Genomic DNA, 24,917 nt, shown 5'->3' on the forward strand with positions numbered 1-24,917 from the left:
TCCTTGACCTCTGCCTAACTTCTGTTAATCTGACCACACTGATCATCTCTTAGCCTGTGGATCTTAACTGCTTTGATCTGTAAAGAAAACCTGTGACTCTCTTAAGCCTTAAAAGAAGAGCAATGTTACAAAGAAAAGCTTTATGAGACCTTTTGAACAACCTTTGAGTTGGTCATTCTAGCACTGATACAATGAGGTATGCTGCTTCTGCTCATCTCTCAGTTTGATAATCAACCCTTTTTCTGGCACTTTTGTTTCTTACCTGTTGATTGATTTCCAGTCTGTCTTGGTTAACAAACAGAAACCTGTAGCTGGTATAGCACCAGCTGTTTCTGTAATAGCAGAGAGATTTTATGAGAAGCCTATAGAAAGTCTAGACTATACCCAGCCTTAGACAGTAGCTGTTCTGTGTCTTGCATGAGCTTTAACAAGAGAGGCAGGTACTGCATATTGTTGTGTGGTCCAGCTCTTATTCTGCTTATCTTGGTTAGTTGCTAATTCAGTTTAATTTGCTTTTTACATCTGTATTGCTTTATTTTTTTTGTTAGAAAGCATCTTACCTATTTAAGGAATTACTATGGTAGTGGCTATACCAAAGTTTTTTTCTCTGTTTGTGCTGGTAGGATGTTGGTAGTAGGTGAAATAGTGGTAAGAATCATCACTATTTAAAAAGAGATTGTGTTGGCAGAATCAAATTGTCTCTGAACCCAAATGGAAGACACTAATTTTAATCACTACAACCTAATGCTGAGTTTGGAAGTTTGTTCAGATTAGGTAGTATTCCTAAAGCTCAATAGTGTGCTTTTCCAATCTGTAAGACAGGTGCAACTCAAGAAACATGTCTTACAGACATGGATTTTATTGGTTCTTGAAGAATAGTGACTTGCAGTGTTTTTAGCTGGAAATCCAAATGGACTTTATTTATACTTGTATACCAAGTTTAGTTGGTTTGTTCCATTTAAAGTGGTATTTCATTTTTGAAAACTAATGAAGAGCTGCTCCATGTGAAAGGTATCCTGAGCACTGTAAATTAAATTTATCAGGCTTCATAAGTCTGTCTCTCCTGTTTGCATTTGCTTTTTATAGCTGTGTCCTGTGTGTTTCTTTCTATCCGTGTCATACCATGATGGACTGTCACTGAGCTTGGATGAGATATAAGAACCACCAAAAAAGGGAGAACTTCCTGTTAATGTAATTGAACACTGAAATATGTCCTCTGAGATAAGCAACAAAGCCTGCAGCCCCTTTGTGGGAATGCTTACAACAGTCTTACTGCCTCTTTTGGGAAAGGTGAAACATTCTGTTCTAATTTTTATTTCTGTGCTGGATGTCTCTTCCCCATTTTCATACAGGATTCTCTTCATACATACCAACATGTATCAGTTTCTACCTGATGAGTTGTTTTAACCTTTGGAAAGATCCTGAAAGCCCAACTGTGATGTAAACTGTTCAAACGGAATCTGCGTTTAAAAAAAAGACTCCTTGGTTGTTGAGATTTTTGATAGGCTCACTCCTGTTCCAGCCAAAGGTAACAAGAGCAAGGCACCCACTGTGTGCAGTTAATGCAGACAAGCATTTGTTTCCAAGTGCTGTCCAGGAATCTGCTAACCAATTTCAATTTGCATTGAGATGGTACAAGAAGAGCATTTGGTCAAAATTGCCCCCAGAAAAATTATTTGATAGCATTATTTCTCTCGAAGCTGTAAGGCAGTAATTTGTGAAGAAACAAGACAGCAGTGTGGAGATCTTGCTTTCTCTGATCTCTCCTAGGCTCCTTGGGAAGAACAAAAATCAAAGCTAAGCTATGATAGAGCCATATTTCAAAGTTTTGTATGTAAAAATATGCTTTTTTGCTCCCCTTTCATATTGGTGAGACATAGTTTCCAGCCGCCTCTCTCTCTGAGATTTGGCATTTACCACCAGGGGGCCAATACCAGGCAAGTAGCTCTGCAAAGATTGGTCTCCTGTCTCCCTTCTGTTAGATTTATACCAGCCTGCCTTCCTCTCCACAGAAGGAAGAAACTTACCATCTCCCATCTCTTTCCATCAAGCTGTTCCCCACTATGCAAAGCGTAGTAGCAACTACATCAGTGCTGAGGAAGGAAAGCGCCCTGTAGTTTTATTGCTGGGGGATCTCTGATCTGCAGAATGTGCTGTGACTTGCTGAGCTATTTCTTCTGGGTCTGCTAGACTGAGAAGCTGCCTTACTCCATTGTCTGTAGTGGTTTTGTTTCCTGTTCATGGTCCCTTATTTTGGCTACTGAAGGGGAAAGCAGAGCTGCGGCCCCTCCTGGTTCATACCACTTTGCTTTCTTCACAGCCAGCTGGTTCTTCTTTTTAGCATCCTGTGTTTTGTTTGAGTCTTTCAGTGTTGAGAAAGGGTTGTGGGAAGAATGTTCTCTTTGTCTCCTGAACTCCTCTGGGCAGTGCATCCAAAGCAAATGTGGAAAGAAAGATAAAAGAAACGGCAATTAGGAGGAATTTGAAAATGAAGTCATTCAATATCACATAGAAAAATATATAGAGATGCTATAAAAATGTCATATGGTTCCAGTTATTTCTGTGTGATTGTGAGAAAATTCCTACTGTGAGTGAAATGCTTTCTAAAATGTTTGCGGTCTGCAGTAGGGCTTGCAATTTTCTTACTGGGGTCATAACTGCTAAATAATGAAGGAAAACTTCTGCGTAATTCCTTTACCAACTTGATTTTGTTTTAACAGAACCTGTTGTCACCAGGCTATTTGCTGTTTCTGTAGTGTGCTTATTTTGTATGCTGAGGCAGCATCATTTCATTTTCAATTCTCAGATGTCTGGCTGTTAAGGCGCTACTGTGATACACAAATACAGATACTGAATTTTTCAGTGGAAGCAAATGTACTCTCTAAAAAGTGTCTTGCTATTCCATAGCTATTGCTACATTTTTCTAATTGGTTTTCATGTGGTAGTGTACTAGTTTGAAAACAAACTAGTGGTAGGCACCAAGTCAGAATAACAATTTAATAGGGAAATTGAAAACAAACTAGTGGTAGGCACCAAGTCAGAATAACAATTTAATAGGGAAATTGAAAGAAAAGGGGGAAAAAAAAAACCAAAAAAAACCACTGGTTCAAACTGACAGAGTCAAAATACAACCTGAGTCCCTGTTTGGCAGGGTGGTGGTTGCAGTCTGGTAGAATGGTGGCTGCAGTCCTCCTGAAGTGGTGATCCTGTAGAAAGGGTCTGCTCTTCCTCAGAAGGTCCAGTAGTGGCTGTGTAGCTCCTGTCCTCTGAGGATCCAGTGGAAAGGTTGTCTCTGGTGTTCAGAATCTCAGATTATATCCACGATGGGATGCTTGGTTCCTCCCTCTGGGGGGAGCATCTCACAATGGGGTAATGAGTCATGAGGCCAAGTGTTGATTAGGCTCATTAACAGAAGATAGTCTGGAGGGAGTTATCTCTGAGTCATGCAGCAGGACAATGATGGGCCATTAACAGCAAGATAGTCTGGGGGGAGGAGGCAAGGAAACACTGCCCCACCTGATTTCCACAGCTCATGAGGATGGTAGTAGAATACACTGCAACCCAGGACAGGTAGGAAAAATGTAGATAGATAAAAATCTTGGGAAAGTATTGCATTATGATGTACAGTACTGCTAGTTTTAAATGAAAACCTTTTTTTTTCTCTTTTGCATTTCATGCCTCCCATATTATCCTTCACTATGATGCATGAGCCATTCTTCCATGGTGGAGATGAATTAACTGTTTAAATATGAAATTTCTATTAACTCCAGTGAAAAAAATATTGTAATGAAAGAAAAGAAGCATCAAACAGGAGACCAAAGGCAGTGTGGTCAACAGGTTGAGGGAGGGGATCCTTCCCCTCTACTCTGCTCTCATGAGACCCCTCCTGGAGTGCTGCATCCAGCTCTGGGGCTGCTGTCATAAGCAGGACAAGGACCTTTTGGAGAGAGGCTAGAGGAGGATCATGAAATTGGTAAGAGACCTGGAGCTTCTGCTGTGAAGACAGGGTGAGAAACTTGGGATTGTTTAACCTAAAGAGAGGATTCTGAGGAGTTTTCCAGTACTTAAAAAGGGCCTACAGAAAAGTTGGACAGGTAATCCTTATCAGGGAGTGTAGTGACAAAATGTGGAGTAATGGTTTGATACTGAAAGAGGGGGCATATAGATTAGGTATTAGGAAGAAATTCTTTTCCATGAGGGTGGTGAGACTCTGGAAGTTGTGAATGCCCCATCCCTGTAAGTGTTCAAGGTCATGCTGGATGCTTCTTTGAGCTGGTGTAGTGGAACATGTCCCTGCCCATGGCAGGGGGTTTAGAACTAGGTGCTCTCGAAGGTAACTTCCAAACCATTCTAAGATTCTATGAAAACTAACAGACTATTTGAATTTGCATTTCAGTTGGTATTTTTACAGCTAAAATGGTTTTTGAGTCAGATTTTGAGTTGTCATTCTTGAAATGTAGTTCCATTTTTTAATAGAAACCTCTGTGGTTTTTTTTAGTAGTTACTAATTTCTTAATTTTTTAAAGCATTTTTTATTTTGTCAAGAGGTTCATCACTGGAAGGTATTTCAATTCCCCATGTTATTTTTAGAAGGTCAGTACTTGCTGCGTGACGTGGAATCCTGGTGTCTGCTACCAATTAACAGCAAACAGGCTGAACTGGAGCATTAAAGATTTGTTATCTTTAGCTGTTGTATTTCAGCTGTACTTCAGTTTTGGAATTCAATTCCTTTTGGAATAAGGAAATCTAATTTCATTAGCCAGTGATGTCATCTCTATTGTCATAGGAGCCTATTTTAAGACTGTGGCAAATTTCATGTAGAAATGCCACGTAGTTAGTCAATAATAACAATCACAAGTAGCCTATAAGCAAAGAAACAAGCTTAGCTTGTTAAGCTCCTGCTGTGGTGTATTGTCTCTCTTTGCCTTGGACAGGACTTTGTAATACCAGTAAGTGTAGGAAATGGGGTTTGAAGTCTGTCTGCATTTATACTATCTTTACAAATCTGAGTATTTTGCATGCTGTAATGTTCTGTTTCTGTTTTTCTTACCAGCTATATTTTGGGAGGAGTTTCTCCGCAGAGCTCTTGTTGCAGAAGAGTTGAATTTTTGCTGAGGAACTGGCAATTTTGAGCAGTTAAAGTGTGCTGGAGCTGTCAGACCTGTGATGCTGATACACTTGACAGAACGATTCTGTCAGTGGGAGAGTCTTGCCTGTAGCAGAGAAGCAAGTAGGCAGGCAGCCTGTTGGTGCTGCCCAGAGGCAATGCAGGGAAAACTGGTCTGTTTGCTGAGGCAGCAGAGGAATGGTTGGAGGAAGCCAAAGTTGATGGTGCAGCAGAAAACAGTGAAAGCTGGACACCTCACAGTTCCTTGTGAGGTGTTCTTGTTCCTCCTGCCCTTGGTGTTACTGCCCGCATCTCTGCAGTGCGCGTTCGTTCGCGCAGCCTGTTGTAAATTCAGGGCCAGATGTTGAGGCCCTGGTTAGAGCTCTTTTGTGTAACTTTTGGCTGCATTATGAGAAGACAGTCACTGTGCTCACGAAGCAGATGGAGGGAATGACAAAAGAAAGAGATGACATTATTTATGATGAAAATCAGCAGTGTTAGAATACTGCCTATCCAGATTTCAGAATGTGTTTTTCCTTTATGGTTGTTTCCCCTGCTTTAAAATAGTATTTATATGTCAGATGTGTGGGACTTCTGTGGGGTGAAACATAGCGATTGAGTAATTGATAAAACAGTTTTCTGCAAATGATTTTAAAGAAGTGTCTTTGTGTCATGCAGCATTTTGAATTATACTTTATGGCCACAGGAGACATCATTAACTAAGAAGATGGCTTTCATTAGTTCTTTGGGTTTTATTTGAGGGGTTTTTTTTGTGGGTTGGTTTTATCTTTGTTTTTGTTTTTGGTTGGTTGGTTTTTTGTTGTTGTTGTTGTTGATTTGGTTTTGGTGGGTTTTTTTTGGTTTTTTATTTGTGGGTGGGTTATTTTGTTTGGGTTTTTTTTGGTTGATTGGTTTTTTTTTTGAGGGTTATATGCTTTTGACTGCTAAGGAATGATGTTTCTTATTGTATTTAAGGTCTGTAAATTCATCCCCAGATCTTTGTTCCTCAGTAGATTTCCCTTTTACAGTGAAGATGTAGAGGATTAAGAAATAGGCCATATGGTAGTTTCTATAGCAATAGATTAAAAACCATGTCTTGTCAGCCCTTATGAGATATGATGCAAAAATTAGTTTGGGAAGGCACAGTTTGCATGTCTTGTATCCTGGAAGTTCTCTTTTATTGTAATGATCTCTGAGACAGCTGTTAGATGCAGGTATGAGAAAGACTAGCTGACCTTTGTTTCAAACTCTGAGTGAATAAATTCATCATTTCATCCCTTTGAATTACAGGTATTCAGCACCACACTGTTTTCATACTACTGTCTCAGAATGTAGGGGCCAAGATTTTAGTGATGATAGTAGTGCAGGAAGAGGTTTTAATTAAGGCAGAACTCCTTTAAACAGAGTTGAAGCATCTGCTGAATCCATACTTGGATGCCTTATTTAATAACTTGTTGTCATTGGTATTCAGTCTGGGATTAAAGCACTGGAATTTTAGAGTTTACGAGTAGGTGTGCACTGCATGTGTAGGTGGGCACTGCATGCCTGAGCTCCTCTGTAATCAGTGGGGGTTGAGTCAGTCCAGCCTATGGGTAATTCAGCTCATGCTGAGTTAGACATCTATTGTTTCATTTCATAGGTTTCAGTTCCCTAATGGGTTGTTTCAAAATCTAAGGCCAGATGTAGGTCCTTATCTTGAACTGATTTGCCTGTTTCCACCCCAGACTTTACGTTAGTCTGAATTCCTGTACTACAGCACTGCAAGCAGAAAGCTGAGACTTGCAGAGGAGAAGAAGGTTTGATGAGCAATCCCAATGTTTGTAGAGAGTGAGGGAAGATGGTTTTCCACAATGCAGGGTAATGAACTCGCAGCATGTTTTACCCATGCCTTGAAATACACTGAACCTGCAAGGAGTTGGGCTGTTTTACAACAGCTGGTGGGTCTGTGCCACACTAATACTTGGTATGAGTCTACACTTTGAATGTAAATATTTCGGGTCCTGTTTCCTGCAAATTACACTTCCCTGTTTTATTCCATGTTTGGCAATATTACTCAGCCAAAAACTGGTTTTTGCTGTATCAATTATTCTTTATACTGAATGGAGGCTTTACAATTCATCACACTGCTTCTGTTGTAGAAAACTTGCAATTAAAGGCTATAATGGTTGATGACAAAATGATAAATGTACAGGTAACGTGGAATGGACGTAAAATTACAGTTGAAGGGAGTCCTGCTTATGTGTATATGCAACCTCAGTAGCGTGAGAATTGTGTGTATTTCCACAGATATTTGTAAACAATCAATGCTTTAGAAAGGTGCAATGTGCTTTTTGAATACTGAAGTGTTCCCCTTTCTACTTAGATATTGAGAATCTCTTGAGACCTTTTCTAAATGTGTTGAAGAATTACAGATACGCCACAGCACCACATAGACCGTGTGCTACCAGGCTCCTCCAAATATCATAATAGAACATAAATTCGTGCTTGTTACAGAACAGCTGTGTCTGTGTTGTCAGGACTTGTTCAGTGGTTTCTTGGTAGACATTTGGTACAGTATTAAACATGTAAATAAGATTATTTGCTTTCAGGACATAGAGTAATACATTAAGTGCAAGTCTGAGTAGATGTAATCGAGGACACAGAACTGCTTTCTTACGATGTCTGGGTGTTACATCTTAAGAGACTGAGCTCTCTGGAGCCCATCAGGGTCAGGATGATTGTGCTCTTCCATTGAAATGTACTCCATTACAAAGCAACTGATGCAAAACTTTAGAAATTTCCTTTCCTTTGGAAAGGAAGATGAATGATTTGGTGCATTTCTGGCACATTCTGCCCTGGTATAGTTGGATGCAATTCCCTGTATGTCAGTGTAGTAGCACCCATGGATGTAAAGGCAGATGTATGACTGAAAGAATGGAAAGTACTGCAGAGGCTAAGTCAGTAAAATAAATTAAATAAAGACTAACAGCATTAGCTTCTTGCTTTCTGTGTACTAAAAGAATTTAAGCTAGGAGCTAGGGAGGCAATTTATTAAAGGATGAAGATGAAATGCTAGTGAGAATAAATAAATAAATTGGTTCTTGTTGAGAAAGACTCTTTGTCTCTGGATTCACAAAAGGACATCAAGGTTTTATACTTGGTTTAGATAGCACTTTCCAGAAAGCAGCGATCCATACCTGTTGGGCGAGACAGAGAGAACCAGTAGTAATGTAACTATTGTCTTTTACTGTAGGGATTGAAAGCCTTTTACATATGACTCTTAATATTCAGCATTGAGTTTTAACACAGGTAATGATCTGGGAAGGTGCAAAGACCACAGGTAATGTCCTGACATACAAAAGAAACTAGGTATTTTAGAGACAGTAGGAACTGCCATACTTAATGGCTTTTGAAACATGGAGTCAGCTTGAGAAGACATAGGAGTGAAGCACAAAAATTTGTAGCAGCTGTGAGGGATCTTGGAGTGGGAAGAGCAGCAGTCAGAAGTTGGTGGGACAGTACCAGAAGTACCACCAGGATCCCATCCTCTGCCAAGGCTGGGCAGAGCAGCCACCTCACTGGGCATCACAAGGAGCTGGCATCCAGCTAGTGAGGTGACTGGTAATTTCTAATAACTTGGAGCTTGTGAACCTCCAAAAATGAATCCCTGTGTACAAAAGGAGAGTGGTGTATGTTCTAGCTAGCTGTGACAAGGCCTCCAGAAGATTTGAAGCTCCTCCATCCAACTGTGGTTAGCTTGAAAATTACAATAGTTTTTCTCTTCTTGTGCACTACTTGAACTTTTAAACAGAGGCCAAACAGTAAGGGAATTTGTATCATGGAGTCAACGGCATACAGAGTAACTAGGAGAGATACTGGTGTGCTGTTCAGTGGATGCACTCAACTCCACTTATCAAGCAAATCATAACAAGGTGAGACCTCAGATACAAAAGAACGAAGTGCTGTCCATATATTGAAATATTTTTTAAACACTCATGTGCTAGACTTTGATTAAAAGGAAGAAATGCATAGATACTTAAAATGACACAGAGAATTCAGGAAGATGGATGGAAAATTGAGTAAAATTTTTGAAGAAAGAAAGCCTAGTAAGTATACTAAGCATCTGAGTAACATTGCCATAGTGCCTAAGTGGATAAATAGGCTTAGCAAGAGATGGTCTACTTTGGTATAAATCTGATACGGGGGAGGCCTGCACATGTGTTGAGAGATTTTTGAGAAAGGCAGTGCTGAAATAGTTCATCGTCACTATTGCTGCACTTGTTTTCTGAAGTATGGCCAGAGAACATGATATAGGATGTAAATATCTGCATATATTACGTAAGGTAAATTTGCTATGATGTGGATTATTCTGGAAAGATAGTCCTAATTGCTTTCCTTTAAAATTTCAGCTTTTTCTGAGTCCCAAATTTTGGAATTTAGTATGGTTTTTGCAGTGCAAGGTGCTGTGTGTTACCAATTGATTGCCTTGGTCCTGCGTGAGCCAGCAGGCTCTTGTCTCTGCACAGAGCCCCACTGTGGTGTTCAAGCTCCGTGTGTGGGCTTTAAACCTCTCAGCTGTCTTTGAAGTAGACATTCTTTTTCATCTGTTTTACATGTGGGAAACTGTTATGTAGGCTGGCTGTCTTTGCTCTCTGAAAATTCAGTAAATAATGTCAGAGTCTTGAGAAGCATTCCACATTGTACTTTTTTTAGCTTTAGAGTGTGTTTCGTCTACGGTAATCTATTAACATCAAATACGAATTGCATCAGAGACAAAGCTTAGAAAAATAATTGTCATTCCTCACTGTAGCTGTGAAATTTTTATTAACATTGTCCTTATAGCTCTGTTGCATTATTTCTATTTTGCTTTTGAATCTTTACTTATTTTATAGACCAGTCACTCACTTTCATCCTCCTACTCTTTTGTGAAGTATAGTACCACTGCACTGAAAGGTGGTGCAGACTTCTGCATGCTGAGGTGTGAAGAAAAAGATACTTTATTCCCTTCTTATGTTGGATTATTTTCTGGTTTTTGCACCTTGCCATATATTATGCCACAGGAACAATGTTTGTGATGTGGGTGTCTCTTTGCTTTGATGTTTAGCCATCGTTGAAAGCTGTTTACTGCTTCATGTGCTCCATTCTCATGAGCACGCTCTCTTAAATAACTTGGCATCATGCCAAGTTATTTAAAAACACAAGTAGATATTAACTGTTTCTTTTAAGGTTTTTTTGCTATATTTAGAGACACACTTTTTTCATTGTAGAAGGAAAAATGGTAAAACTTGTATAGCATCCACTGTTTTTATTTTTTGATTGTAATCCTTGGATGATGCACCATGAGCTAGCTGGAAATTTGATCTTTATTGACTCTGCCATCTAAGAGAAAAAAGAAAATAGGTGAAAACAAAAATAGTAATTGGAAATGGCTCCTGTGGAGCAAAGCTGTCGTGAAGCAGATTGATTCAGCAGTGGCAAAGTTGCTTTATTGATTGTAATTTGTTAGTAAATTAAAAAGAGGACCAAATGCGTTAATCTTCTGTGTGCATGTGTGTTTGACAGTTAGAATTGAGAATGCTGTGCCAGGATAAAGACACATAGAGGAGTGTGGGAATGTTATCTACTTCAGTCAGTAACAGGCTTGCCAGAGATAAGAACAGAGTTCTTCAAAAATCCTTCTGGGTTAAATATTCTTTACTGTGCTGTAAACAAAGAATAGAAGTACTCCTTGGTTTTTTAAGCGTTCAGGTGCAGTTAATCTAGGTAAAGGAATGAAGCATACGAATTACACTAATTATCTTCAGATGTTCCTTAAATTTTATTCTGTCTCAATTGCAATGTCATATTTATTGCTAATAGATCAGTGCAAAACTTTAATATATTCTAGCTGAGGACCTCAGTCTGCTTCATGAGCAAAAGCTGGTTTTGGATTTAGATTTTTGACTCTTTTAATTATTGCTAATTACTTGATGTCATTGTCCATTTGCAAGTAAATTCATCCTTTATTTATATTTTCCTTCCCAAATCATCCCAGCTTCTCAAAAGGATGAAATTTAGTTAGATGGGGAGCAGCCACACAAAATGAAATTATAGTACAGAAGTTTTCCCAGAAAAGTAGGGAGCAGGAACACAACTGGGATTCTGTTCTGGGACTAGATGTTACCAAGATAAATTCTTGCTTTTCAGCCTCAAATTCTGCACCATCAGAAATTTTGTTTCATGTATTTCTTGTTGGTTTAGTGTAGTTGAAATTCAGCCAGGAGAACATGCTCTTCTCTTCTCTATTTTCCTGCAACTGCTGTCTGAAAATCCAGCTGCCAGGGATAGTTTTGTGGCCTCTCATTCCCAGTGTGTAACCTGTTATAGAGCACTCTGAACCTTTGTTGTTTTGGATGCACAGTTGTTTACAGGACAGGGTTTGAGGAGCATCTGCTGTGAAGAGACTCTGGGGCCACACAGATGGTGGGGGAAAAGGAATTTGAGATGCATGAAGTAAAACAGCAGAGAAGGCAGGGAGCTGGGGGTACTGTTGTTTCCCACTACTTCATATGGAGTCGCCAGCCTGGCATGTGGGAGTGAAAGGGAGCAAGGTCTTCTTTTGGGCCCTGGAGGGAGATGTGAATTGGAAATGCAGGGGACCCAGTAGAGGTCTTTCTCATTGATTCATGGATAAAGTGCAGTTCTTTAATAACATCTGCAAGAACAGATGTTTGTAGTTACTCCTGACTCAGAAAGAGGACCAGTGGGGTAATGGGATTCCTTCCTGGAAGCAACGTGGGCACTCATATGTTCAGTTTATTCTGCCATACTGCTGAAGAACCCAGTCTCTATCTTGTTCCCTCACACTTGTCCCCAGCAGCACTGAGCCAGAGAGGCAAAAGACAGACTGAGGCATCATCTCACCCATTTCATCCTACCACTTCACTCCCCATTTCTTTTCTTTTCATGCTTTTTTTTTCCTTACTTGCTGGTCCTGATTAGTTATCTTCTGGTTTATTTGCCTTGCCAGATAGCTGCATCTTTTTAAAGAGATTTGCTGCTACTTGTGCTTTACAGGACAGCATCCCCATCAGATCTGTAAAGCCACTGTTATTTTCTCCTTCTTCACCCCATGCTTCTTTGAGGTTTCCTAGAAGAAATTGCGAAGTGCAAGGGAAGGAGTACAGTAGCAAGTGGCTGCCATTTGTCTATTTGTGTAGCTATTGAAATGTTTCATGATCACTAGTCAGAGCTTATAGTTATGCTTTATTCCTCTTCCCTGATATCTCTCTACCCCTTTCAACCCCACTGTTTGTCACCCTTGTCACTTCTTGCCTTAAATTTAGATAGCCCAACAGAAGAAGAAGCTGTCACTCTATGTGAGTGGTAGTACAGTGTAAATAATTTTTTTCCTAAAAATGTAAAGTCCCTTGTGCTTTGCTTCAGTGTGCACAACATTAAATAGTAATTGTTGTTAGTGGCAATTTGTAGTGTTTTAAGAGTCTTGCTTATTCAGTCTCTGTCTTGCTGAGTTTTTGTGCTGAATGACTGATTGTTGCGCCACTGTTTTCTCTTTGTTAAACACATCTGTACGCAGAAATAGAACTGCCTAATTTGTTTCAATCTGGCATACTGGAGTAAGTCTGCTTTTAAATTGCCTACTTAGTAGGTTACAAATCAGATGGCTGCATTTTCATGGTGCTAATTCTCCAGTGTACCAGGAACTGCTGACTTGAATAGTTTTTGACCACTTTTCTTTTTCAGTAGGTCTTCTGTAACTCATTTGGCTTGCTTAAATGACCTGCTCCTTATTTTCCACAGCAAGAGTTTCTCTCATTTGGGAAATGTAAAAGGGTAACATTCCTAGCCCAAGCAGAAGCAAAATGTACCACTGCCATCTGGGCTGTGAAATTGGAATAAAGCGGAAAGCGTTACCTCAGTATATTGCCATGGCTGGAAGCCAGATGGCAGATAATAAAAGGATGGTCTGGTAGTTGGCATGTTAGTCAGGATCTGGGGATGTGCTTGTTGTGCTTCAAACCTCCAAGAATGTGGGCAGGTTGGAAATTATTTCTCTCACCTAATACTGCTTATCTGAATGTTATGTATCTACTGAGTTAATTGTCTCCGCTCCTCTGCTGTAAATGGATAGGCATTTCCAGAGGGCATAGGGTCATTCCACATCACTTAGCTGTACATTTTACACTAGGATGAATAACCCTGTGGAGAAACTTGTCTCTCTGCATAGATATCACAAAAAGACAGTACCTGACGGCCTTAGTCCAGGTACATAACTTTCAGATGCTTGAGATACAGCAAATGAGCCTGCTCTTTCTCTTATGCAGCTGCCTTTAGTTGAGGGATGGCAGTCCTTTCTGCCAGATACACACAGAGGTTGAACAGTGCTACTGTTCTTACAAGGTTTTTATTGTGAAAAGAAATTGATATATAATTTTAGTTATCTCTATATACATACATTTGTGACTACTGAGATTTGAACATAGTGCTGAAAGGGAGAGAGCTTTAGGACAGGAGACCTGGAGACTTTTGCATCCCTGGGACATATGTAGCTGTTTAACAGAAATATTCAGTTGAGCACATTAGAGAGACAGACAAAGCTAGGACTTGAGAATACCTGGCTTGTGTATGAGGCTCTATAAGTCATGCTCATTTGTGGTTTTGTTTCTTTTTAGATTGTGATGGATTTCAAACATCCTGATGGCCGTACAGTGGCAATTATGTTGCCCCGATGCAGTTTGTTGGTGATGACTGGAGAATCCAGATACCTGTGGACACATGGGTATGTGTAAGAGTCCCTGCATTGCTGATAATAGAGCAATAATAATGTTGTTTGTTTGCTTTATTAATGATATTCTGTATTTAAAACTACTCTGAAAAAAGTCAAATCAAGTTTTATAATTAATATACAAGTTCACTCTGCTGCTCAGATGCTGCTTAGGTTAAATTGAAGAACTTGGGGATTTAGGGAGCTAATTGCCAGTCCCTGAGGTGCAGTTTCCTGCTGCTGTCACAAGTGAAGTTTCAGCTGGAAATTGCTCTCACTTACATCTGCAGTGTGAAAGTTCTCAATGACTCGGAGCTGGCAAAGAATTGATTGTAGTGCAATTAGTGTCACCATTCTCTTTCTTTGCAGCTCACAACTTTTCCCATTGGATCACATATGCCAAAGCCTTGAGAGAGGGGCTAGTTTAAGAGAGTGACTTTCCCTGCACTGGGAACCTCAGGGTGATAGAGGGGAGTCTTCCTGAGCTATTCCCAGCTGCTTTAGGGATACTTCAGCTGCTGGTAAGACTGCATTGAGCAGTTTTGGGATGCTGGAAAGAGATTTCTTGAAATATGTCTAGGGGCTTTGCTTATTGTAGAATCTAAGTACATGCTTTTTAAATTGTACACCACTGGGAGATACTTACAATTGGAGTGCTGAAATTAGCAAAGAGCGTAAAGCCTTGGTGAGCTCTGAGTGTGACAGTAATGCACTTCAGGTGAGTATGGCAACCCTGTATTGGACAGAAATGCCCATAGTAAGCATTTCTTCCTTTGTTTGACCTAAGCAGTCACTGGTTCAGCAGTCAATTGGTGACACTAACTACATTCTGTGTAAATTAAACACCAGATCCTTTTACTGGCAGAAAATCTTCTGCCTTTTAATTTTGCTGGTTAGTATGTATTAGGAAGAAGGGTGAATATGAACTCCTTGATAATCTTTACGTTGTTAATTTTTATAGAGCTCTTATACCACCTGCATATTCCCTCGTTAAATTGAAGAGTTGTAAAAAGCACTTGGTACTTCTGCTGTGCATCATTATAGAAGCCCAGGGCAGTGAGCTCCCTTGTTGTTTGATATACAGGACTGAACACAGATACCAGCGTTGTAAGCGTCTTACGCTGTCCTGTCAAATACTGTCAGCTGTCTTTTGGAAAGGTTCCATACAGCTCTGAGAACACAGTGCAGTTTCCGTGTCAGTGACATTGCTGGCCAGGAAAGCCAGTGGGCAGTCCCCAACCCCAGGCATCAGGCAGCTCCATGGACTGGGCTGAGGCCAGGTTGGAACACCAACCAGGGGTCAAGGCAGTGGCCGTACACAGACAGAGCTGGGGATGCATCTGGGGCTGTAACTGGAGCATGGCCCAGTGGGACAGCCTGCGCTTAAACACAGCTCCCAGGGGAAGGAGGGCTCGCCCTTGCTGAGGCCTCAGCTTTCTCCAGGGCTACCAGCTCTGCTCCTTCTAAGCTGGCCCTGGGCAGCCACACTCCCAGGAGGTAGAAGGATGCATGCTGGGTACTTGCAGTACTGGCCAGCAGCCATTCAAGTTGGAATAGGGTACCTGTCTATTAAAACCTGCAATGAGATGATTACTTAACTCCCTTGTACCTTCACGGGATGGTTTTTGAGAACCATCTTTTGAGAACCAGTGAATAAATGACATTGAAAATGAAGATCCTAGATCTTTTTACTCATGTACAAATGATTCCCATGCTGGTTCTTGTCTACCTTTCCTAAATATAGTTTCTCTGTATATTTTATAAGCAGTAGTGGGTCAAGATACTCAACTGGAGTAAGCTTTCCATCATGCCACTGGAATGTCGTATTGTAATCAAAATTAATCATCCAGCGAGACATTGTAGCTAATTCACTTGTGTACATAATGTCAAAATGTATTTAATAACATTCATGATGCCTTTTATCTATACCTCAGAAGTCAAATCATAAGAGCAAAAGAGTCAGTTCTGAAATTATTCTGGACGTGTTTTCAGTGTGTATACTTGGAATGCCAAGGAATTAGAGACTTCGTTTTGACCCCATTAACAAAGTGCACAGGAAAAGTGCTTTTGTTCAGTTCTCTCTGAAAGAGAAACACAGGGTTTAGAAATAAGCTATGCAGTGTCATCAAGGAGGACAAAAGATGTATTCTCTTTTTGAGTCATAGGTGAAAGTAAAATTCTGACTTTTCTGATGAAGTTCATTGGTGATGTTTTTCGTATTGGGTTTTTCGTTGGGTAACCTGGCTAAACTCTATTCTTGGCACTGCAATAGTAAAACCACCCTGTGCCAAGCAAGAGGGTCTGCAGCATTTTCTTTTTGGCATTGAGAAGTCCTTGTAATAGTAATGAAAGGGAGCGAGAGAGATGAACAGAACCCAGGAGAAGCAAGTGATGCTCAATGCAGTTGTTCACCACCCACTGACTGATGCCCAGCCTGCCCCCAGCAGCGATCGGTGCCTCCCGGCCAACTCCCCCCAGTTTATACACGGAGCATGATGCTCTGTGGTATGGAATATCCCTCTGGCCAGTTCAGGTCAGCTGTCCTGGCTATGCTCCCTCCCAGCTTCTTGTGCCCCTCCTCACTGGCAGAGCACGGGAAACCAAAAAGTCCTCACTTAGAGTAAGTACTACTAAGCAACAACTAAACGTAAGTGTGTTACCAACATTATTCTCATACTAAATCCAAAACTGTTAGCACAGATGCTTAGAAGAAAATTAACTCTATCCCAGCCAAAACCAGGACAAAAATAAATATATTTAAAAAATTAAGTATTAGACAAATGAACAATCAAACTTTATGGAAGAAAATGGAGGGAGGGAGGGAAGGGAAATGTAATTACATGCAATTAAACAACACTTTAATTCATGTCATTAGTTTATGTGTCATCTCTTTTCTCTCTGAAATTGAATAAGTGGAAAACTGAGAGGCAGAAGTATGTGAAATAGGATGTTGTAGTCACATTTCTCTCAGAGTGTAAAAATTACCTTCTTACAAAGGCGGGTTGGGTTTTTTTCTGATGCAAATTGAATTATTCCTTTTTTTTGTCTTGCTTTATTTTAGGATCACACCCAGAAAATATGATGTCATTCAAGCATCAGAGCTTGGGCAAAAAGTTGGAACAATCACTGCTGATGCTGGAGATTTAACATTAAATCGAAGGGAAACAAGGACATCATTTACATTCAGGAAAGTGAGGAGGAGCCCTTGCAACTGCAGTAAGTATCTTGAGGCAATCTTCAAGTCAAAATTGTTATTTATCACCAATAGGTAGGTAGCTTCTTTTGTTTTTGAGCAAATCATTTGATTCCTTTGAGTAGTTTTGGTAGTCTTCATAGCTGTTCCCGGATGGTTCATAGCATGCTATATGACTTGAATTGGTTGCATTCATGTGATTGCTGGAGTTTCTCTATACAGGAAGGCATTTGGCTTGCTCCAGAGCCAGGTGAGTAATCTGGAGTCTTGCATTTTATTGCCATTTCAAGTGCTTAATAATGTAACAAAATAGAAATAACTATTCTTCAAGTTTTCCTCCTTGATTGTTTTTTATTTGAGGGGGCCTGTAATTTTGAGAAAATCAGTACATTAGAGAAGGAGTCGTATCTGCAGTGACAGAGCCATGTACAGTGCCTTAGGGCAGTAGAGATAATAATAGACAGGTGGCTCAATGATTGCATGGAACTGAAGTCCATTTATGCCCTTAGAACAGAATTTCTGAGGCTGAATTGCGATGATGTTGTGGTCTTTGGCATTGGGGGCACTATCTCGGTTTTGAGAGCATAAACATCATTAACATAGCAGATTAATGATCACTGCAAACAGCCTCTGGTACATGTGGGCAGGTTACTTGTTTTCAGGTCATCAAACACTTCTGCAGTTTGACCTGTGTTTCAGTTTTTAAAAGATAAAGAAGGAATGAAGCATTTTTTTACATTTTAGTATTTCACTTTAATTTTGCTAAACATGCTTAATCAACGAAGAGTTGCTTAAAAAAATTAATATTTTGTATCCATTGCTGTATCTAGTTTACCCATCTGTCTGTGACAGCCAGAAGGGACAGCATAGACTGGTGCAGCCTTCATTTCCCCAGAATGAGATGGAAGCCTCAAAGCTGGAGGAAGAATATGTGCACAAGGTGTATGAAGAGATTGCCACACACTTCAGCAGTACCAGGCATAGCCCATGGCCCCGAATTGTAGAGTTTCTCAGGTCCCTGCCAACAGGGTCAATAGTGGCTGATATTGGCTGTGGTAATGGGAAGTACCTAAGCATCAACGAGGATTTGTACATGGTAAGTAGTAGCTACTGTAATTTGTTTTTGTTGATTCTGGTGTTTATTCTATCATACACTTGTAGCATGCTGGAGGTTCAGGTTGGCATTGGAAGAATGCTGAGAACAGAAAGCTATTTCCTCATCCCAGATCAATTACCAATTGTCTTAAGTTTCCACATGTATTCATTATGTGTGTTGCCTTTTTCTTTTTTTCAAAGCCGCTTTTGCTTTGTAATTCAAAATATGTTGAGAAAAGTAGTAATGAGTGCAGTGGATTGAAAAATTCTAGTGGATGGTTTAGCCATTTTTGTCATTGTTGTTGAATAAATTTATTAAATGGTTGGGCAATTTGAATGCATCCAACAAGATTTTCACTTCGTTGGTGGGTGGGTGAAATCTCCATGGGCAACACTATTTTTCCTGTCCTCTTCAGTTCCTTGTGACACGTCTCATTTGTGAATGATGTCATGTTTGGCTGTTCCACCTCTGGCTCTGTGCACAGGCCCAGTAAATACACCAACATAAAATTCACAGGGAAAACTTTGGTACAGATTTCTGGCCCTTCTCTCACTCCCTTTTCTTCGCTTTTAGACAATTCTGACATCATTCTTGCTCATATTCTCTCTTCTGCTGTCTCACAGTCTGTACTTAGTCCAGTTTTACATCTCTCCCTTCCTGTCAGGGAGAGATGAAGTATATACAAATATGAACCAAGAGATAGCTTTCATTGCAAATATTTAAAAAACCTTTTTGGGGAAAAAAAAAAAATCAAACTTGCTGTTTTAACCCAAAAGAAATCTCAGAAGTGTGTCTTGTGGTATCTGCTCTCTCCCAGGATTGTCTGATTCTTTCACAGGTTTGTCCTGTGAAACACTCTGAAATCTGTCAGGCTTGAAAACTTCTATGTAGGGCAAAGCATTCATTATTGATATTAAAACTTGGAGTTGTTTGTCTGTCTCAGGAGTTGCTGTCCTGCTATTTATATTCAGCTAAAAAAGATAAGTTGTTATTTACAACCCTGTTTGTATTAGTAAATTATCTCTCTTACTGTTCTTATGGGCTAGAACAACATCATCCAATTAATGAGTAGGCATCTTTATGCCTGACTGCTGTAGCCTGAGTATAATTATTAATTTCAGTACATTTCAGTCTTTCAGTCCTGACTCCTGTAAGAAAAATCAACAAGCCTAACTAGAGAGGAGAAACATTTATTAGGGTAGCATGAAGCTCAACTGGTCCTAGAAGGGATTTGGTAAATTGCAGTTGTGGAGGTCTGTGGTAGATTTTTAAAGTGAAATTAATGCAAGATGCTGTGTTCAGGAATTGCCAGCACCAGTCTGTTTTCTGGAGCCTGCAGTTAACCAGCTAAGGAAAGGAAAGATCACATTGGCTGGCAGTCAAAGGAAAGCCAGCTCCTCTCCTCTATTACTTTAGGACTCACCTCATTTCATATGTGTCTGCAGGAGAGATAAAAAACATGAAAAATAACAGTGAAATGGAGGAAACAGTTAAAAAAGCAGTTGAAACAGTTGAAAAATAGAATCTGGGAATTGCTTCATTCAGTTGGCCTCCCTAGATGTTTTATTTTCCACTGGTGACAACTAGTGGTTCTTGGATGGAGATAGACTCTAGACTTTGCATTTGATTGGTTTCATCTACAAGTCAGCACAGAGCCTCAGGATGATGGATGTGACTCCTTTTTTCTACTAGACTTATTTTTATGTAGCCTCCAAAGTATGGTTAAAGAAACCCTGTGTTTATTGTGTTTACAGGTATTTTTAAACTTTTGACAAGGTATCTCAAGTGCTGTTAATTCCATCTACCGTGGTTTAGGCATGGAGCTGAGGGTGAGGGATTACAGAATGTTTTATATATCAGGTGCATTGTTGGGATAAAGGGAGTGCTCCCTAGATGAAGGGCCTCAGTTTTCTCCCTCATTTACTCCTCTTTAGTTGGAGGCATGAAAACCAGGCATAAACTTAGTCAATTCTGCATCCTTTTTTTGTGCACAATGTATTGGAGCTCTTAGCCCAGGTCCTGTTGGGAAAGAAGCAATAAAGCAGTGCTGCAAAATTAGGAGTTGTGTAGGGATTGGATGGAGCACTGTTGGCACAGCTCTGTAGCTTGGGGTGTTTTGACTCAGCAGTACTGAAAACCTGAGGCAAGCATTTCCTGAAGGCAAGCAATATGCTTTACAGATTATTGTGCACTTTTATGCTTTAGGTAGCAGTGCTAATGGTAGATCAAGGCTAAGGTAGCTCTCTTGACAGTTTTAATCTTCAGGTACTGTCTGAAAACATCTCCACTGTGGCCTGTGCTGTTGTACTTGCTTCAGTTTCTCCAGATGATTACATGCAGCCTTATCTACTTGAGTATCCAATGTGACAATGAAATGCACGAGTCCATCTATGCTCAGCGAAAGTGACAGTGCTGTAATGGCTGCATTATTCTGACACCGTGCGAGAGCAGCAATTTCACGACAAGCAAATTCAGATTAAGCATGTTTCAGCTGGAGGTGGAATCCATGTCTGATGTAGCTAGCACAAAGGCTGGAGAAAAGTTGAATTTAATAGAGTTTCAGATTACTTTTTCTTTTTCTGTCTCACCCACCTCTTTATTGTTAAAATGAATGCAAAAAAGAGACATGTTCTTAGGGTTGTTTTTCCACATTCTCTCCCCATCCGACCTCATTTGGGGGAATTATTTTAACAGGTTTTATTTAGGTGCTTTCAACCTTAATATTCATATCTGTAAGTAGAGCTTTTATTTTTATGGAACACTATGTTTCAGTCTTAGGCAATCCCCCAATTACCACAAGCGTTTCATTGATGTGGCAATGATCTCATCAATTTCTATGTGCTTTAGCTTTGTCCCCTTGTTTCCAGTGTTCAGGTAGGTATGGTGATGTGTAAGTCTCTGCAGGAATGTTCAGCATCCTCACAGGGCTAAAGTGTGAATGAAAAGTCATTGAAGTCTTTCAAATTTGTGGTTTACATTTGTAATTGAACTGATAAATTGGTGGGAAATTCAATGGCAAACAACTGAAAATGCCATAGGGTAGATAATTTTTCTTTTTATATAAAGAAATTACTCTAGAGAGTACTGATGATAGGAAAAAAAAAATTGGCAATAGAGGAGCCAAAATGATTTGCTTTAACACAGACATTCATATTTCTGTTGTGTGTCATTCAGAGGTAATTGGTAACGTAGTTTACATTTCCCAAGACCTTGTAAGACACCTTTTTGCTGTGCAATGTGCATCTCTGTTTTCTGCATTACTGGCCCAAACTGTGATCTACTAGAACTATATAAAAATTTGATTTTTCCAGGGTGTGGGGAGGAAAGAGAATGAATATTTACTGTGGTATGGTTGCATGATGTTGAGTGGGTTTTAGTTGCACTGGGTTTGTACAGATTGAGAGTAGATTCCTCTCCCAAGGATTTTTTAGTAGTGGGTGAAAGCAGGAGGGACAAAACCAATTAGTAAAGGTATACCTGGAGTAAGTTCACCATATCTTAGCAACTGAAGGGCAAGGCAGATGAACCTTTCCTGCCCTTTTCTCTCAATGAATAACAGTCATTAAATGGATGAGAGATCTGGGAAGAGAGCTCAGAAGGAACTGGCAAGAGCAGCACAAAACCAGAATGAATGATGAATGGGTCAACTTGGTTCTGTTGCTTTGTCACTGAGAAATGAACTCTGGGTCTTAGGCACAGCACTTGCTTTCAGAGGTACCCTGACTATATGCAGTGGAAAACCAAAACACTGCATGAAAGGAATGCTGAAAGCCTGACTCAGACTAATTGTTCATAATTTGGTTTCTTGAGCTTCTCATGCTATTGGTTATAGCTGAGGCATTTCTCTGGAGAGCCACATAATTCCATTCGGTGGCTGGATTTCAGAATTAGATGTCATTTTGTTCATTGCTTTGTAATGTGCTGAATAAATCAGGTTCTCAGATACTTAAATGAACTAAATCTACCAGGCTGAGTTAGTTATAATGTAGAAAGAAAATACATAGTGGTGGCTAATGTCTACCTGTCTTTACCTATCTTTATTTCAGCATGCGAGAGGATTTATCTTTTGCAGATTTGCAGCATCATTACAAAGCAAGCTATTTATTAGTGTCTTTTGCCCCCTAATGATCTATACCAAACCACTGCATTAAGCAGATTTTATAAAATCTACTTTAGTTACTCCTTGCTGAAAAAGTGGAGGTGAAGGTGCATGGGAACATGACGGAGCAGGATGGCGTAACTGCCTATGTTATCCATTTCCAGGAAGCCAGTACAGAGCTGCTGCAAACTCAGACAAGTCACAGGTGTTATACTTGTTTCTCCCTCTCTTCTCCTCTTGTATCTTGGTCTTTTTTTATATATATATTTTGGTTGTTTAAAGATTTGCATTATCCAGTGTGCCCAGAGAGGGTGTGGTATGCCTGATGACATACCTTTGCCCCTTTCCCGAGTTTTGTGTTTGCTGGGGTTCTAGTTACAGAGTTACAGGTCTCCATACTAATGCAGATTTCCTGTCTTAAAATAAGAGTTGGGTGCAGTTAGTATTTATCCTTATACACTGAAAATCAGCGCGTGAAATCCAAGCGGATTTCAATCACAGTACCTGTCAGCAGCCACTCTGGAGCTCCTGTGAGCCATTGTTTACATCACAAAAAAGAGGTGCAGAGAGTGGTGGAGGTACTTCCCAAAAAGGCAGGGATATGGGAACGGATGTCTGGATTATAATTATTTTGAAATATCACGTAGAGATAATTCTAGTAAGCATGCTAAAGTTGCCTAGCTTCAGCACCAGGCATCTGTGATGACTCCCTCTGTTCACAGTTTATGCATATATGCATAGCACCTATTGTCATGTTTGCATTTAAAACCACATAAAGTTTTAGCCTAATATATCTATTCTAGTTCAAAGTGTTCTGTTTCAAAGTCTCCATTTTCATTGGGAAACAGCCTCTTTTTGCTTTGGATGTATATTTGCTTTAGAAAGTATGTCAATACAAGTAAACCTGACTTCATAATATTTGATATAATTTAGATGCAAATGTGGACTTTGCATTCTGGCAGTCATGCCTTTGTTCTCATTCTCAGTTCATTGGATTTCATCAATATACATTGTAGTCCTTTTCAAGGTCATTTTGGGAACGGGGGATTGTGTTCCATTATCCAGCCCATTTTTACTCTAGATGTAGAAGGCCAAAGCAATTCTTTCTGGGAAAGCTTGCTGTCAGTGGAAGCTGCAAATATTCTTCTTCCTTCTTCTGCCAGCAGTGAATTTCGTCCTTTGAGTTTTATTATTAAGGACTGCAAGCCAATGTCTTAATTGCAGAAGTAGTTAAAGGTACCAGTAATGAGGTGTGTAATCGCTACCATGCAGGTTGTCAGAGTAATTTAAAGACACTTCAGTTGGCTGCCAGTGTCAAATGATGGGGATTTGTTTGCTTTCAAGTAAACAAGAGTTGCCTTTTTTTATTCATAAACAACACAATTCACTCAGTGCTTTAGTAAATGTGAGAGACCAAGGAATGAATGTGAAGAACACAATGTTAGGATTGATCTTTTCAGGTCTGTTTACTGCTAATTAGCAGGATAATATATACATATTCATAGTTTCTGTGGAGGATTATCTTGTATTGTCAGGTTGACATTTTCACAACTGTTTCATTTACTTTGGATAAAAAGTCAGGGCTCTGAGTAGAAGGCAGCTCACTGGTAAGCTTTCAGGACATAAGACTGGAAGAGAATTCTTGGTTTTCTTCAAAACTGTGGTGGTAGGCTGAAAGATAAAAGGATTTGAATGGATAAAATGAAAAATTATGATGGAAAATAAATATATTTTCATTAATCATTGCAAAAGAGGTTTTTAATTTTAGTGGTACTGTTGTCTCTTCTGGGTTGATTAAGCAGAGCAAGTTGTTTGCTATTCTTCTTGCATCAAAGATGGTTTAGTATTCTTTCGGTGTCAAATGCAACAAACACTGTCAACAGTAATTATTTAGGATTCTGAACCTGTTTTCTGCTATCTACTTGTTGTTGGTCATTGAAAAGAAACAAATTTATTATTCTCATACAAGCAAAGTTTAATATACAGCCTGGTAGCAGGGCTTTGGTTTGAGTATTCAGTGTGCATGGCAGACATGAAAACAAGGATGGCGCATGCCTCACTCTATTTCTTTCAGAAGGCATCTTGATCAATTTAGATTTACTGCTTTTATGCAGGCATGTAAAACCCGACTTCTAGATACTGAATTTTCAAAGATGTTAAGTTTTGTCTTACTGCCTTTGATGTGGACACTGGGCAGGGTTTAATGGGGAAAGAAATTAATGTTTTACGAGGTGTTCTGAAATGGCTCTTAGGGGTCACTTCACTGGACTGTGCAGAACCTTGGAAAATTATGTTGTGCTTAAATTTTTTGTGGATCATGATACTGAGGGGTAAGGAAGATATCTGAGCACTTCTTTACTTACACTGAAATGACAAAACCTGGGTGATGAGTGAAGCTGTATGCCATGCTTCAGTGATGCCACCAAAGTCACTGGATAGTTGTTTACACTTGTAGGTCAGCTTTTGTGAGTTCAGTATTTGGGTACTTGAAATGTTTTCAAATTACAAATGGCAGTTGAAATGAAAACAAAATACTGAGGTTAGATCACCTCTCATTTTGCTCATTTCAAGACACCTTGAATGGGTTTTGAAGAAAAGTTAGGTTGAAACCTGGTCCATCTTAAGCTGGTTCAAAATCAGTGTGCTATAATAAGCTAGTACCCGGTCTTTCATTTTTGT

The 24,917-nt window shown here is 39.7% G+C and overlaps 1 protein-coding gene across 11 annotated transcripts in view; it reads left to right on the plus strand.

Annotated features, from left to right (window-relative positions):
- Nucleotides 1-24,917, plus strand: part of ALKBH8 (alkB homolog 8, tRNA methyltransferase) — a 50,840-nt gene that overhangs the window by 19,350 nt on the left and 6,573 nt on the right. For all 11 annotated transcript variants that reach the window (XM_069014477.1, XM_069014496.1, XM_069014486.1 and 8 more), the window contains 3 exons: nt 13,759-13,865; nt 16,912-17,066; nt 17,874-18,139. In XM_069014477.1, the coding sequence (XP_068870578.1) occupies nt 13,759-13,865; nt 16,912-17,066; nt 17,874-18,139 (528 nt within the window). The remainder of the gene's footprint in view (nt 1-13,758; nt 13,866-16,911; nt 17,067-17,873; nt 18,140-24,917) is intronic.

Source organism: Aphelocoma coerulescens, chromosome 1 (genome assembly GCF_041296385.1).
Source record: "Aphelocoma coerulescens isolate FSJ_1873_10779 chromosome 1, UR_Acoe_1.0, whole genome shotgun sequence".
Lineage (NCBI taxonomy): Eukaryota > Metazoa > Chordata > Aves > Passeriformes > Corvidae > Aphelocoma > Aphelocoma coerulescens.